Source organism: Vespula vulgaris, chromosome 11 (genome assembly GCF_905475345.1).
Source record: "Vespula vulgaris chromosome 11, iyVesVulg1.1, whole genome shotgun sequence".
NCBI classification, from domain to species: Eukaryota; Metazoa; Arthropoda; class Insecta; order Hymenoptera; family Vespidae; genus Vespula; species Vespula vulgaris.
Window position 1 is genome coordinate 3,586,650 of NC_066596.1, and position 17,362 is coordinate 3,604,011.

At 42.6% G+C, this 17,362-nt stretch overlaps 1 protein-coding gene across 4 annotated transcripts in view; it reads left to right on the forward strand.

Annotated features, from left to right (window-relative positions):
* The window catches only part of LOC127067747 (protein dachsous), a 277,837-nt gene that overhangs the window by 256,713 nt on the left and 3,762 nt on the right, over nucleotides 1-17,362 (forward strand). For all 4 annotated transcript variants that reach the window (XM_051003050.1, XM_051003052.1, XM_051003053.1 and 1 more), the window contains 9 exons: nucleotides 207-430; nucleotides 696-1,362; nucleotides 1,446-1,796; nucleotides 4,197-4,523; nucleotides 4,596-5,079; nucleotides 8,144-9,089; nucleotides 9,217-9,502; nucleotides 13,936-14,232; nucleotides 16,870-17,326. In XM_051003050.1, the coding sequence (XP_050859007.1) occupies nucleotides 207-430; nucleotides 696-1,362; nucleotides 1,446-1,796; nucleotides 4,197-4,523; nucleotides 4,596-5,079; nucleotides 8,144-9,089; nucleotides 9,217-9,502; nucleotides 13,936-14,232; nucleotides 16,870-17,326 (4,039 nt within the window). The remainder of the gene's footprint in view (nucleotides 1-206; nucleotides 431-695; nucleotides 1,363-1,445; nucleotides 1,797-4,196; nucleotides 4,524-4,595; nucleotides 5,080-8,143; nucleotides 9,090-9,216; nucleotides 9,503-13,935; nucleotides 14,233-16,869; nucleotides 17,327-17,362) is intronic.

A 17,362-nucleotide genomic window follows, 5' to 3' on the forward strand; every position in this document is an offset into this window, starting at 1 on the left:
CGTTTAAAAACATTGCTCAATGCCGTTTCCAAAGAGCAAAATCTTGAAAGAAATTGACAGTGATGGTCCATACCATTGGCTTATTTATTTAATTTATTCAATATTCGTCGAACGTGTTTTTCCTTGGGATAATTTAATAAATCAAACGCTTGGACATTTTTCTTTATTTTTGGATTGTCAATGGATCGCTTTAAATTCTACCATAGATCGCGACTCCGATGGTTACAACGTCTTCACGATCGACCCGATCACTGGCATGATCAGGACCAAGGCCGTTCTGGATCACGAAGAACGCAATGTATACCGGGTGTCTGTAAAGGCAACGGACGCTGGTCGGCCGCCACGACACAGTGTCCGTGCTTTGAGAGTCGAGGTCCTGGCACTTGCCGATAACCGGCCGACCTTCACCAGCAGCAGTTTTACCTTTAACGTGAGTACCATACGCTTTACCGCACGATAGGATTCGTTCTTGCCTCGTGTACTTCCTCTCTGACTCTAGTTCGTTCATCGTGACAGCTATACCTAGGGAGAAAATCGTAAGAACCGATGTTCGAGTTAACTTTTTGATACCATATCCACTTTTATTTTCATCGTGTCCGGGAAAGAAACTAAGAAGTATTGATAACTGGACATATAAAAAAATTGCGATTGTTTCGAATGAAAATGAAAAAGACGATCCTTAAATGATTTCACAGGTATGCGAAGATGCTAATATCGGACAAGCTGTAGGATCGGTATCAGGAGCAGGACCAGCAGGACGTGTGGCCTTCACCTTGCATTCGTTAACGCCCATCAGCGAATTCCCAGCCTTCGACGTAGATCGAGGTTCGGGTCAATTGGTGGTCGCTCATTCTCTTGATCGCGAAAACGTGAGCGAGTATCATCTGGAGATTCGTGCGTTGGACACAACGTCGATCGGAAATCCTCAAAGTATTGCAGTTTCGGTGAAGATCGTCATAGAAGATGCCAATGATAATCCACCTCGTTGGCCACAAGATCCGATAACGGTTCGAGTCTCGGAAAAAGCTACGATAGGCTCGACGATTTATAATCTAGTAGCTACGGACTTGGATAGCGGTTTGAATGGCGATCTAAGGTACGGCCTGGTAGCTGAATTTCCTTCGAGCGGTGGCTTCGTCGTTGATTCTCTTACTGGTGCCTTGTCTCTTTCGAAACCTCTTGATAGAGAAGAAAGAGCAGAATATACTTTGATTCTTAAAGCTTCCGATCGTGCACCACCTGGCGAACAATTGGCGTCAACCGTTACTGCTAGAATCATGGTTCTTGATCAAAACGATAACGATCCTGTTTTCGTCGCTCCAGAGACTACTAAAATCGCTGTCACTTCGGATGTCTTACCAGGCAAGTACAAATCTAGGAATCTTTTTTTCATGTACGTATATATGAAATTCTTATCGACTTAGTTTTGAAATCTGACATTTCAGGAGCGACTTTAGTGAGAGTGGTCGCGGTAGATAAGGACGCAGGTGACAATGGTCGTGTGTCTTACGTGATTACATCGGGAAACGACGAGGCAAGATTTTCAGTAGGTTATGAGTCCGGTATAGTGAGTCTCACGAGACCCATGATCCGACCCACGGAACTCGAGATCACGGCCAACGATCACGGATCACCGCCACGCAAGGCCACCCTGAAGCTGACCTTGACCCTCGCCGCTGGACAGACCAGAGGACCTCCTCGACTACTGCTTTCCAATCCTGTCGCTCGAATCTCCGAGGATCTTCGAACTGGCGCGTCCGTTATGGACGTTGCTGGACCAGCCATCGTCGATCAAGGTAGGAGATCGCAATGATAATTTATTTCAGTAGTCCGTAACAGCCTCCAGAAAATTTGTCGAGCCATTTAAATCTCTTTGATAAATGATACTTATCTTCTTCGACATTGTTAGAAGAATTAATCGAATTCAAATGGCAGTTTCTGTGATTAGAAGTAAATAAGATATTACAGTGATCACCTTGCAATCCATTCGTATACTTCTTTTTCACGATCTTCTCAAAATGAACATATCACTCATCATCGTTGAGTTCTAGTTGAAATTACAACCTCGGATGTTCTATCTTCATCTCTTCCCTCTAATTCTCGATCCTCTTGATCTTCGTTTCTTTTAGCAAAGGGATATACTCTCTTGGTGTACTCTGTAAGACGCCACCTACACGTACGAACACGCGAAGGGTACATAATCGGAGACCTCGTCCACGAAGGATGTCCGTTCTCGGCTAATAGAAAAGCCCTGCTATGAAAATACCTCGAATAATTGCCTTGAATCCGACCGGTACAAAGCATTATAGTAAATTCAGCGAAATGACTCGCGGAACTTCGTTGAGTTTAAGAACACGTTCCATCGTCTTCTTGCTTCTCACGAAACTTCGCTCTTTTTTCGATAGAAATAAAAATATGTATTACGCATTTAACGAATTATCTCGATCGGTATACATCGATCAACTTAAACTTAGACGTGGAATTAAAAATCATTGAAAATGTTTATTTATTCAAATTTTCTTGTATTCTTTTTTAAACAAATTGAATAGATTAAAAACCGATCGCTATTAATTCTCATCTTTCTCTTTCTCTCTTTTTACACGTGAACATTACGGGAATCGTGTTGGTAGGATTTATGAAAGAGAGAATAGGAATCCTGGTAGCTAAGCTCGATAGTTAGTAGCCGAAGCAAAGTGCTTGGTAGTAAGCTCGGACAACATAGTATATCGTTCGTTTCGCCCCTTATCTATAGGGGCGCTCGTGTATCAGACGAGCGCATTAGCGCACCCCGACAGAAGCGCCAAAGCCGCGATGTTCGGAAGGACGAGTGTTGCAAGGGGGAATAGAGAAAGAAAGAGAAAGAGAAAGAGAGAGATAGAGAGAGAAAGAAAGAGGGCTGGTGAAGGGAGAAAGCTAACGGGCGAAGCAAACGGGGCGAGGGAAAACAATGGCCGCGTATATCATCGTGCCGCCAAGCTGCCGCCAAGCCGTACGCATAGGCCATAGGGCCCATAGGCAAATCACCAAGCAAACACACCGACGACACATACTATCGTCTACGATTCTTTCTTTCTCGTATTCGTGCCTGTTCGTAGGTGTGTACACGCGAAGTTTATACCAGTAGGTATATAGGTACCTACCTATCACTGGCACGCACATGCTACCAAACGTGTTTAGCCTTCGCTTTGTTCTAAAACCGCTAAAAATCGACACGGAGATAGGCCGATTTCTTCGTCCTCTGGAATTTGAGCATCGAACGTGTTTGTCTCCTTTCCTCTTCTGGATATCCCAAGTAAATTTTTATCTTCGAAGAATGCCTCTGCTAAAGGATGTCTAACAAAGAAAATATCATCTATCGATTATCCATTTCTATTCGTCGATCGAATCGAGCATAGTCGATTTCTTTCCTAATTATTTTATATTCTTGATTTTAGACACGTCGACTTGTATGCAAAGTAGGTTACAAGTGCATCGACTTGAGTTTCGAAATAAAAGAAAATATTGAAGGAGAGAAAAAGAGAGAAATGCATGTTTCAGAGAGAACTACATATTACTTTATCCCGGCATTAAATTCTTTCGACGGCTCGTACTCCTCTCTTTTTCTTACAAGATCTTTTGCAAAACGTGGGAATTCGTGGGGACTCGTGTTTCTTTTAATAAAAAAGGAAAGAAAGGAGTCGGATGAGATACGAGAAAGAAAAACACAAGATCCTCTTCTTTCGACGAGGCCACCCAAATTCCTATCGAACAACGAGTGTTTTCTTTTGGTCGAAGTCTTATAAAATTTCTGCAACGGCTAATTCTTCTCAATATTATTACTTTATATAGTCTCTATAATATGCGGAGAAATAGAAAGACAAAATTTTGTCGTGTCATCGCGACAAATGTAAAATGATAAAAGAATCGCATAGCGAAAGAAATTTCGTAAAAATTTTACGTTGTCTGATTTTGTTAAGGAGTGGTCAAGAACGATGTGTGTTTTATTTTCAGCAGGTGAATTCATCCTACCGGAATAGTTGCATTCTAAAAAGATAAAGCAGCTGTTTATAATCCCAATCGAATTGAAAGAGATGCTTATCTAAATCCTGTCTATCTCCTTCTCTCTCTCTCTCTCTCTCTCTCTCTCTCTCTCTTTCTCTCACTTCGTTTTTCTTTCATTGTCATCGATATCATTAGAAAACCTTCTCTTCTTCTAGGCAATATCAGCTTCAGCATACCGACAAACGTTGCCGCAGATAAATTCGCTATTTCACCGAGCGGTCTTGTAACTCTTCGAGGATCTTTGGATCGAGAAGAAGTTTCGCAATACTACGTACCGGTTGTCGCTAGATCCTCGAAGCTATTGGATATCACCACGTTAGAAGTTAAGGTTTTGGATGAAAACGACAATAGTCCAAAATTTCGTGCTGGATCTTGCTACACTTTGGCTATACCAGAGAATGAAGAGAATTCTGTTATTCATACTGTTGCTGCCATGGATATCGACGAAGGAAAAAATGGAGAACTTCATTACAGCATAATCGGTAAGCGTTTCTCCAAGAATCGACGATCGTACTTAAAGTAGGACGATATTAAAAATTCCTCCTCTTAATTAGGTGGCAATATTGGAAATAAATTTACTTTGGATTCCTCGTCTGGTGCATTATCGATGATCAATCTTGACCGAGAAACTGTACCAAAATATGTCCTAACTATATCGGCGAAAGATAAAGGACGGCCAAGTTTAGAAGCTCGTTGTAATCTCACAGTGATTGTACTCGACGTGAACGATAATGCACCAATTTTTTCACAAAATCAATACACGGAATCTCGTCCTCGTGGTGCACTTCAGATCGATTATAGCGGCTATAGTCTCTCCGGTGGCTTTCAATATGGATCTTCAAATTATCCGACGAGTTATCATCCTGGAAAATATATCGCGACCATTTCGGAAGATGCTGCACCTGATTCAAGCGTTATGTCAGTGAGAGCAACCGATCCTGATCAAGGTGTAAATGGGAAAATAACGTATGCGATTGCCGAAGAAAACAGTTGGTTGTTCAGAGTTGACAATCTGACCGGTGTCATAACTACTGCTGGGTGAGTATCATTCTTTTTAACGTTTACAAACTTTTTCTAACTGAAATATCCCAATATTTCATTATATATTCTTAACGTCAATTGAAATCCATAACAATCGCAAATCCATTCCGATAATCAATGAAAATGTATGATGCTCGCGTGGAATAGGTATAATAATACCTTTCCGATTCACGCGTAATCTCTTTTTAGAATACTCAAACCTCTTGTAGAAGAAACCGAACGAGCGATCATACTGATAGATCAAACAATTAAAACGTCCAATTTGCTTTATGACTTCTACAGAATTTCATCCGACGAGTTTCTTTCCTTCTCTCTCTCTCTCTCTCTCTCTCTCTCTCTCTCTCTCTGTCTCTTTCTGTTTTGCACGTACAGTAGTCTAGAGCTTGTCTAGCTCGCACCAAAGAACGTATCTTCGACCAATTTCATCCAAGCGTTAATTGCCGCGACCTTTATTGCGCGATTAGGATCATCATGGAAGGATATTACGTCCGTAATGCTACGTCGTAAAACGTGGAAGCAAAGAGAAAGAGAAACAAAGAGGGAGAGGGAGAAGAAGAGAAAGATAGAGATAGACGTAGACAGTGAAAGGTAGACAAAGAGGAGAACCACTCTCAAGGAATGAAGAAGTCCGACGGTATAGAGAACGAGGGAGGATGGACGTAGAAAATGTTCTTAGGAAAGTCGTAAAATTATAAAGTCCACTGATGTGCCTCGCTATTGTTGTTTTGTAGCCGATTAGATGATTCTGTATGCATAAGCTGTTCGTGCAACTCGGGAATAAGAGAGACGAGAAAAAAGATTCCGGCTTTTATTCTTTTTCTTCTTTCTTTCTCTCTCTTTTTCTCTTTATCTCCTTATTTATTCTATATCTTTCAGCAGTACGTAATAATACTTTACTCCATTATCTTTTTTTACTTTGATAGTTAAGCAACAAACTCATATCTTGAAACATCGTTAAATAGAAAAGATTTTCCACGTCTTCCGTCTTTCTTACGGTTCACGACAAGGTCGGGTTTCGCTAATTAATTGATGATTTTAACGTGAACGCAATGAACTTTGATCTTAGCCGTGCGGTATGTCGGTCTTCATAGAGTTTTTGTCGTTAACCGTTCGTTGATAATAATGTTCGACCTGGCATCGCAAGCTTTATTCGAATATTTAATTATACGCTGAAAGAAACAAAGAAAAAGAAAGAAAGAAAAAAAGAAAGAGAGAGAGAGAGAGAATCTTTGCTGGTAAAACCTTTCGTGAACGGTGCACGCTTTTAACGATCGTATCTTGCTCACGGCCGATCCATAAAGATAATCTTTAAGATAAGGTAGATTTCCGTAAGAGATCCTCTCTCATGCCGTCGAGTTGTTTACTTAGAACGAATGCTCAACTTACGCATAATGAAATCGTTTCTTCGTTAAACCGAATGCCGAGTCGAATTTCGCTTCTCAATAAATTCCATGGTACTTGGAAAAGCACTAGAGAAGGATAGAATTTTAATGTATTTTTATTTAACACGAGGCATTAAAGGTAACACAAAAAATTTCCGTCGTACTACGTGTCGTAGTCCTAAATTAGAAAACAAGGGGTTAATCCCAACCGAGTCGGACACTCGTTAGATCTTTTGTTTATTAATCCACGTTTCCTAAGAGCCTCATCCTCCTCTTGTCTCTTCTTCTTTCGTCTCTTTAGAAGACGCTCAACGGTGCGAGCGAAGGTAGAGAAAGATCGACCGTAACAAGATGGAACGCAAAGGGGTGGGGATAAAAGAGAGAGACAGAGAGAGAGAGAAGGGGATGGTATTCGTAGCTGCGAAGGAGGAAGGCAAGGGCGTACTTTTGCGGCACGACAGCCGTGTGTCATTTCAACGGGACACCATGTGGCATTTCAATGCATTATTTCAACCGGCAAAAAGGCTGATATGCAAAACGAGATCCCTAGTCCGGTCGGTTTCTTACCTTCTTCCTCTCTCTCTCTCTCTCTCTCTCTCTCTCTCTCTCTCTCTTTCTCTTTCTTTCTTTTTAAACGATCAGTAGCCAAGCCGCACGCTCGTGTCGCGTTGTTACTGTTGTTGCCGTTATTGTTGTTGTTTCCACTGTTGTTACCTTTGAAGGCCAACAACGTCCGCCGCCACCCTGGCCAGCTCGAAGGTGTATAGAACATTCTCCTTCTTCGTTCGCTTCCTGGACCACCCAGTAGATACAACGTAAATTCCCCAGTCGGATCTGGTCCTCGTTAGATCGAAGAGATAGTGCGGATTGGACGCATGATCGGAGTTCGTCCGATTTTGCCAGTATGATTTGGACAAAGCTCGCGATCTTCTCTTCTTATTCTTCTTCTCTTCGTTTGTGTCCCCTCCGAAAAGTCGTTCGCGAAGCCATTAACGCTCGTGCCGAGTCAAAGGGGACACCGAAATACTTTGTAAGCTATCTTGATCTCATGCAACTCGAGCAGCCCATTTAGAACGATTTGCTTGGGGTTTGGCTAACGAGGTAAAACAGACGAGAGAACTCTGTGCTTTACGTAAGAAGCAATGACGACAACGAGGAAAAAAGGAAAAGGGTTTATCGAGAATTGAATCGATCACAGTTCGAAAATGATAATTCACGCATTCCTTTTCTGCGAGTCCATACGATTAAAGACGCGTATCGGTTCAACAGCATCCACCGCGGTGGATCCGCAGAGTTATGGTAATGGTGGACGTGGATTACACAAGATCGCCGTGCGCGATTAAGGTTTCCGTCACACAAACAAGCTGCCCGCCACGGAGCCGCCATCTCCTACTTAAATCCGGACTTCCATAACCCCCGTCGACGTTTCCCTTGTCGATTCGTACTATCGCTTATTTCTCGATGAATCGCCCAATGAGAACTTACGAATGGCAGAAAGTGATAAATTCGAGCCATATTCGGTGTGACATATTTTATCGTATTCCAAGTTTTACCGAGCCAACAGTCGATCTACATTATCGAACATGAGTGTATGAAACGTATGCACTCCTTGACAAAAAGCAAGAACCTCTTAGAATCGTATTTACTCAAAGTGTAAGTATCTTTATTGGTAATTTCAGACCGCTCGATCGAGAACGTCAGAGTTCGTTCAACTTCCTAGTCGTAGCAACGGACAGTGGAAAATACGACGCAAAGAGCACGTCGATACCGATCGAGATCACCATCAGCGACGTAAACGACAACGCACCGGTTTTCGAGGAATATCCGTTCCGTGCTAGAGTATCTATCGGTACTCAACCCGGCCAGAATGTTCTTCGAGTCGTTGCGAAAGACGCTGATCACGGTGCTAACGGAGAGGTCGTTTATTCGTTTTTGCACGAGCAAGAAAAACCAAAATTTCGAATACATCCAAGCACGGGAGTAGTCACGGCAACTTTGTCTTTGTCTCAAGACAACGGAAAGACTTATCGATTGGAGGTCCTAGCACGGGACAAAGGAAATCCACCAAAAAGTGCTAAAGGTCTGATCGAGGTTCAAGTAGGAGAATCAGCCGATTTAACGCCAGCTCTCAAATTCCAAAATGAGACCTACGACGTGGTGGTCCAAGAAAATTCCTTATCTGGTACCGACATCGTTCAGATAACTGCGGTTCGGTCCGACGGCAGGAGACAACACGTGTCCTATTCGATAGGATCTGGAAACGACTTTGGTACATTCGCCATCGACGAAGATACAGGATTATTGCGTGTGAATGACCCAAGCAGACTGGACGCCGAGCTTTGGAACGATCTAACGGTGAGACCGAACGACGAACAACCCGACGAAGGTCGTACGAATGCCTGGGGAAGATCTCTGGAGAATCAGCAGCCTAAGGAAGAACCGAGAGAGAGTTCGAAGCACACGCTGACTGTCGTAGCTAGAACGACGGGACCGGATTCCCTGGAGGCCTATGCCAAGGTCGTTGTCAGGGTCTCCGACGTTAACGACAATCCACCCATCTTCACACAGACGCAATACTCCGCGACTGTACTCGAGGGTAACACTAAAGGAGATTTCGTGGTCAAGGTAAGAGAAAGATCGAAAGTATACTGGATAATTGGTTTTAACGGGGATAGAAAGAAAAAAACTATCTCGATTAAAATAAGACACTTAACGCGTACTACATTATTTCATAATTATTTTAACTTTATAGCTATCAGCGAGCGACGCGGATCAAGGATTGAACAGCAGAATTCTCTATCATATCGTTGACGGTAATCCGGACAATGCTTTCACCATTAGTCCACCTTACAGTGGCATAGTTCGGACCAATATAGTACTCGATCGTGAGATCCGCGAGAAGTATAGATTAACGATCATTGCTACCGATCAAGGAAACCCACAATTGACTGGCACAGCGGCCCTTAGCGTCAGAGTAATCGACATCAATGACAATCATCCAACTTTTCCCGAACACAACATTATCTCCGTCTCTGAAGGTAAGTAAGAAAAAAAAAATAAAACAATAAAAAATAAATGAATAAAGAAAAGATATAATTTCGGAGACTCATCGGTTACTCAGCTAGTCAGCGAGAAGTATTTTCTCAGAGATTTATAGAAAGACGAGGAATACCGTAGCCCATTTCGACACGGTGCAGTGCACAGTGATTAGCTTCCTCTTTACCACCCCACGCATATGCTGTAATAGCTTAATTACCTTACTTTAATTAGTCAATAAAGTGGAGCGTAGGATATGAGCAGAAGATATACAAGCAGAAATTCCCTGTCCCTTTCAGGGAGAAAGAAAAAGAGTCCTTTTAACGATTCGACGCGCACACATCTTGCGTTACGAAAAGGTTGTTATTAAAGGGGCGAGTTTCCAGCTTTCAGTCAAACTCAGTATGCCTTATTAGGTTGCAGTAAAATCATAAGATTTATCTCCGAAATAATTTACTCGTTGATCGATTGTTTATAATAAACGATATTAAAGGGTAATAGAAATTTTATATGGAAGCACGTTCGTATTACATCTTACTTACCATTCTCTATAAATTATGACAATTGACATGTCACTCAATTCTTGCTAATCAAATTCTCCTCGTTAGGAGAGGTTTCACATTTTGCCAGTAGCAAATTCCGTGTTCAATCTACGACAAGGGCCCAGCGAAGTAAATACGGTTCGGGTTTCAATCGTCGGCCTCGCGTGCTCGTCTTCACGTGCAGGTCTCTCGAAATCTAGCCGCTCCTATGTGGCGGCAGGTTAACCGGTCGCAAGGTCGCCCACGCGAAGAGAGAAAGAGACGTTCATGCAAGACGAAGTGTGGCACGGTGATTCCTGTGCTAAGAACCAAGAAGCAGAAGGATCTCGCGCGTGCAAGAAAAAGAGAGAGAGAGATGCATATATACATAATACAGCGTACAGAATATGTATGTGTGTGTATGTGTATATATATATATATATATATATATATATATATATGTGTAGTACAGAAAAAGAGCGAGAGAAAGAGTTAGGTAAAGAAGGACGAAAACGTAGAAAGAAAAGGTAAAGAAAGAAGAGGTACCACGAAGTAAGGTGGGAGTGCGCGCTTTGCTCTCCAAGTATAAAGTTAAGTGGTAAAGGATTTATGCCGGCATTAAAGTCCGACTGTTCGGAACAATCTGCATAACTTAGGGCACGCTGCCGATGCGGGTTTCGTGGCTAACCATTTCTCTCCTTCTTCGACGTCGTCCCTCCTCTTTCTCCTTCTCTCCTACTCCATTCACTTTCCCTCTCCGGAGTTCTTACTTGACGGATACGATTCAATGTTCTTGAACGTGTCCCTATCGAATTTATTTGTAATGTACATGAATCGAGCGAGTAGAAACAGCCGATTGGTTTATTCAATAATATTAACAATTCATAAAGTATGTGCCGAAAAAATAATGGAACACATCGGGAAAAGAAAATAATAGAATCAAAGATATTTGCATATACATATACACGCACACATACACACACACACACATATATATATATTTATATATATATATATATATATATATATATATATATAATTCCGAGAGAACAGAAAATAAGGTCTCGTAATCGTTCGTTTAAGAACAAGACCATCTTCCTTTCCTTCGTCATGAAGAATCCTGATAGCGATCTTATAATTTGGATGATCCTTAATTCAACTCCATGCTAATTGTCGGGACAAGTAAACGAGGCTTACCCTCTCCACGTTCGTATTCCTTTCCCTCCTCCTCGTCCATCCTCCCCCTTTTTTCTTCGAAAACCTCGAAGCCTTTCTTCCACCATCCAAGAAGAAGCTCGCGCGTTTGTGTACTCACGCGCCGATGGCGTAACGCGAGATTACTATCTAATTTGTATCGCCATAAAACTTGAAGCCGGTGTAAACGAGGCTACCTACCACTTCTGTCCGCGATGCCGTGCCCGATAGAATTTATTTAACACCGCCCGCACTCGTGCACAACGAAAGGGGACTCGTACACGGAAAGGAGGATATCCCGGTAGCGAGTTAGCGCCGCGGATCTTTTCAGCCACCTGCAAGAACGCCGTAGAAATGTCACTCGGACGAACGGGGGTCTGATTAAAGACCGATTAAGAATCCTCTCTGCTTTTTTCGTAAAGCTTTCTCTTTCTCTCGCTCTCTCTCTCTCTCTCTCTCTCTCTCTCTCTCTCTCTTTCCTTTTCTCTCGTTCTCAAAGATGCTCTCATCGTACGATTAATAAAGGAAAATACTATTCGTTTAATTCCCAATAATTTTCCTCGTTACAAGACGTGAAACGATAAACGATAGAAATTCGATTATCTTTATAGGATTTTAATTCGCGAGAAGATCGTTTTGCCCCTTCGGGAAATATGTTCGATGCGAAGAACATATCGATACCTTAGCTTTTTTGCTTCACTCTCTCTCTCTCTCTTTCTCTCTCATTCTTTCTCTTTCTCTCTATCTCTCTTTCTCTGGTTCTCTTTCAGGATTTCCTCCGAGCGTAAATCCCCAACGTCGAGGCGATAATCATTAGGGTCTCTCGAAACGGAAATCGTCTCTATCGTGTCTCGAATGGCTGCCCGTACGTACCTTTCGCCGGTGCGCAACAAGGTCGAATTTTAACGTGGCACGTAGTAATCGTTCTTTATTACCCCGCCCCGGAATAAGAAATTTAATTACCCGTTGCGTTAGAATGAGAGGCGCGGTCGGTGCTTGATAACTCGGAGCCTCGCTCGGGTTCTTGCTCGGAGGGCCTTCCACGTGCGCCCATAGCGCGAGCGCGCGACCCTTTGCCAGGGGAGGATTTAATCGAAGGCATCGATCGATTCCGAAAGTAGCATTGACACGAGATATCGAAACAATGGTAGACCACCGACGAGTAGATTTTCTTCCGTACAAGGAACACGTCGACCATCTTATTTCCATCTTGAGATCCCATCCTGGGATACACGCAGATCCGGGAGCTTCGAAGTAATCGGAATTAATTTTATACACGTATAAAAGTTGCATAGCTCTCTCGTACGTCCTTTACGAAGATTCATTTTCCTCGAGATAAAAGTAGTTCAGTGCTTGAGCGTTCATCATTAAACGATCATTAAAACGAGATCATTCGTTAATCCTTTTCTTTGTGTACGTACGAGTAGCCTGCTTAGCGTCGAGATTAAAGGCAACGTTTATAATCTTTGCATCGTCTTTCATCGTTTCAATTCTAATACCCGCATTTCGAGAACGTAAATTTAGCTCTCTGACAATATCTTTCTCCAGCAGTTACGAGTTACGAGGTTGGAGGGGAAATTCAAAAGATTAGTCGATACGTAAGGCACACTCGAAACCGATTTACACGACTTTAACGATCCGCGTTGAAATTTATGAACGGATTCAGCCGCGTGCCAACTAGTTGCCGAGGCCCCCTCGGACACGTCGCGTTCCTACGGAATAATTCTTTCATCGCCGCAGGTGTTGCAAGCGAGTCGATGTTGCTGACTGCAGCGCGAGTCTCGTGGAATCGAATTCGAATGTCCCGCCGATGTCATCCATTTTCACGCGCTTCTTTTAAATTTCGAAGGGGAAGTCGATCACACAATTATTTACACGACGTACGTACACTTTCGTACATTTTTATCGATATTCGTGTTCTACATTTATTTATTTATTTATTTATTTATTTATTTATTTATTTATTTATTTAACGAGTTCGTAAAATTCTATTACACTGTCGAGAAGAATGACGAATAACGAGAAACTTGAACAGATGTTAATATCGATCGATGAAGATATTTTTAGAAGAATAAACGTCAAAGACTCGTTACGCGTTTACGAGCTACGAGAAATTATTACGTCTCACCAAAATGAAACTCGTCGGAAGAGTTAAACAACAGCCTCGCAATTCGCTACTCGTGACAACTCTCGAACGATCTCATTGCTGAGAAATCCATCTCATTCTCTAGAGTGCTTCTTTGCTCGAGCGAGATAAAACGACGCGATAGTAAGAATCCAATGCATTTTAAACGTGACTCCTTTGAAGCGAGTTCCTTGCCATCGCAAAATGGCGCCACTCGATGGGAAAAGAAAAAGAAGAAAAGAGAGACAAAGTCGATGCTCGACTTTCGTATCGGAAAAGATCGTTGTCGTTGACAAAGCGAGACGAGAGAGATGTCGAATAAAAGAATAAAAATCGATTCTTAGTAATGAACAAAGAAGAATAACATTTTTGCGATAAGTCTTTCAGTCGCAGTTAATATTAAAGTCCCTTTGTACTTGGATCAAAATGTTTCAATGGTCTATAATACATATTAATTTAAGAATAATCTACTGTTACACTTATAACGTAATGTATATACATATATAATGAAATTATGATTAAACGTCAATACATATATATTTATTTCTTTTGATCGTAAATAATGTAATTTCTTACAATATTTTTAATTTGACAGGTACTGCAGTAGGAAGCGTGTTAACGACCGTAACAGCGAACGACGTGGACAGTTCACCTGCGTTGATTTATCGCTTTAGCAATACAACCGATCCAGGTCCGTTCAGTATCGACAGATACGGTGGAAAAGTAATTTTACGAAAACCATTGGATGCTGAGACAAAATTCGAATACACTCTTCGTGTAATTGCAAGCGATGGCATACACGAAGCTACAACAGACATGACAGTACGCGTTGCTGATCTGAACGACAATGCGCCAAGATTTCAGCAAACCGCCTACGTCGCCACGCTCTCAGGTTGGTATCTAACCCTTTGTACGTAGCTTAGAGAAAACGAGAGAAAGAGAAAGAACGGAAAAGAGAGAAGGAAGAATACCGATCGAGTGCGATCTCCTTTTATCGGGACAGACCGAGATGCTACGTCCTTTGATTTATCTCGAAACGATGCTTTTTCGAGATTACCCGTCGGCCTTCTTCTCCAGCTGCCATATTTACTATCGGTGGACCGTATCCTGTTTCGAGTTCTGTGTTATATCATCCGATAGCCTTTGTCGACCGTAGAGATCATAAGATTTTCTCAGATACATCGACGATTCGATTCCAGTAAATTGTTCTACCACTCGCTCTCTCTCTCGCTCTCTTTTATCGGTGATATAACCATGTGGGAACGTTTCATCGGTTTTACTTCGCGTACAATTGCATTTATCTGAGAACACGATAACGAGATGAACGATTAATCGTCTCTCACAAATCCGAGGACAATCCCATTCGCATGATAGTTTATCGCAATTATTATGCGTATTCTCTTCTGCTTCACGTAATAATTCGGTCTTTCAAGCACGAGAAAATTAAAATGAAAACTATCGACACTCGTGAAAAAAAGAGAAAAAGAAAAAACAAATTCGCAGCTTGATAACCGAGCCGACGATTTCAGCTTCGTCTCGCGTGCATTTTGCCTTTGAAGGACGAAGAAGGAATAAGAGAAAAGGATGAAAGATAGAGAGAGAGCGAAAGAGAGAAACTTGGAGCGAGACCCCTCGGTGCGAAATAAACGCGCGTTTAAAAACTGGTTTTTAGTAGACACGCGTTGTCCTGTTGCCCGTGTTCCAAACTCGAATTGACACCGCGCCAAGATAAAGCGCGCAAAGAAGAAGGAGAGGAAAGGAAGAGAAAGAGAGAAAGAGAGAGGGAGAGAGAGAAAGAAAGCGATGAAAAGCTAGCTGCAAAAGAGAAGACAGACGAACTCACGAAGAAGGGAAAGAGAGAAGAAGATGGTAAAGGGAGAGGATAGTGTGGGGTGAGGCGGTGAATTGCAAACGCCTCGCACATAAATAAACGCGGAGACACCGTTTGCGAGGCAGCCGAAAAGCCGCCTTCGTTGCAACCACCGGCCGAGATCACTGGCTTCGAAGTCTCTCGAAACTTATTAAAAATACATAGGCCTGCGCCTAATGGTGCATTTGCTTTGGAGAGTAGAAAACAGAGTGAACTTAGATTGGCAGGAGGATTCTTTAAAACGTGATGGGGAAGATCTTACGAATTTACATCTTATTTCTTTCTTTTGCACTTTGACTTTCCCCTTGTTTTTCCCCCTGCTGATCATGTATTCGTGAAAAAGTCTTGCAAAAGTTTAATAGATAGATTGTTGAAATTGAAAAAAAAAGTTAAAATCATGTTATTCTCTACAAGATGTTTCTAACTAAAGAACACGTGGGATGGTCACGTGATACAATGAGAATTCGCAAACCGGGTTCTTGTCTGGATCTTACGCACTCGGCAATAATTATACGGTCCGTCCCTCTCGAAAGGGTTTAAAGTCCCTTTTGCCATCGTTCGAGGTCGTCCTACCACCTCACCTCCGAACATCCCCCAAAGGGCAACCGCGAGCTTTATATGCTCCTTATTTCCGATCCTACCTACCTTCCTCCTTGGCCTCTCGCTTTACGCCGCGGCTTGGCACATTAATGCCGAGTTATCCGACGATTTGAAACGCATCGAAATGATTTTTGTGCGCACGGGGCCCTGGCCAGGCCCAGGGCTTCGCCGAGCGATTTATATAACTGGTTATTATTTCATACTTCCGTTCGGTCCGATGTCAGGACGGCTTATCCTCCTCCTTCGTCGGGAACGAGCCAAAGAAGAAGAAGAAGAAGAAGGAGAAGAAGAAGAAGGAGGAGAAGAAGGAGGAGGAGAAGAAGAAGAAGAAGAAGAAGAAGAAGAAGAAGAAGAAGATGAAGAAGATGAAGAAAAGGAGAGAGAAAGCAGAAAGGGAGAGAGAAGGAGGATAAGAAAAAAGATGAGGAGGATGAAGAGGAGGATGAAGAGTAGGATGAGGACGTAGCTGGAAGAAGAAGAGCCCGAGGGTACTTGACCTCGACGCGCGTGATCTCTCGATCCTCTCTCGAGAACTCTTTTCGAGAGGTCCTGCGGCCTCCTACGATTCGATAATCGATTCTCACCGAGCGCGACGTAAGCGTTTCTCTCCTCTCCCTAACGCTTTTCGATGTCGCCAAGACGCACTCTCAGTAGAAGAAGAGGAAGAAGAAGAAGAGGAAGAAGAAGAAGAAGAAGAAGAAATCGCGTCCCATGTCCGACGCGACAATAATTACGTGCTGGAAAATTTATTATCAGATCTCCCGAGCGTCATTCACGTGAATTATCGTCTTTGGGGTTCTTGAGAACGCTTCTCTCTTTCCTCTTCTCTCTTTTACTCTCCCTCCCAATTCCAACGTCTTAAAGGACGAGTAGTATATGTTTTCTAATGGAGCTTATTGGTCAGGTCTAAAAAAAAAATTCTCTTTCTCTTCGTCTAATACGTGTTGCACTTAGCATGGCTAATTTTACGCGTGGGTGCCGTGAAAGTTGCGTTGTGATTACAGTTACACGCTTTGTTCACGTTTGTTTAACTCCCCTTGTCTTTTTTTTTTTCTTTAGAAGGACATGGTGGTCTGCAAGAAATACTCACGGTTAACGCAACTGACGACGATTTCACGGAAGACAACAGCAGAATACGATATTATCTTTTACAACCCGTCAAAGGTTTTACCGTTCATCCAAGCACAGGTGTATTGACAGTTAATCGTACGGCCATACCCAGGCCATTGCCAAAAGAAGTAGAACTGACAATCGTGGCCGAGGATCATGGTAAACCATCGGCTTCAGCGACTTGTTCGGTCGTCGTAAGACTCAGCAGCCTTAAAAACACTTTGCCCGGACGAGAGTACAAGATCAATGCGAAGGAGAACTCGTCGAGGGGCAAGACTTTGATGAGATTATCGGATGTCGATCTTTTGGATGGTGCTATCGTCGCTGGCGACGAGACTGGAGTTTTTGAAGTGTCCAGAGGAAGGTTGATCTTAGCTAAACCGCTCGATCGAGAAATGAAAGACATGTGAGTATTTTCTTCCAAAAGGATCGTTATAATTTC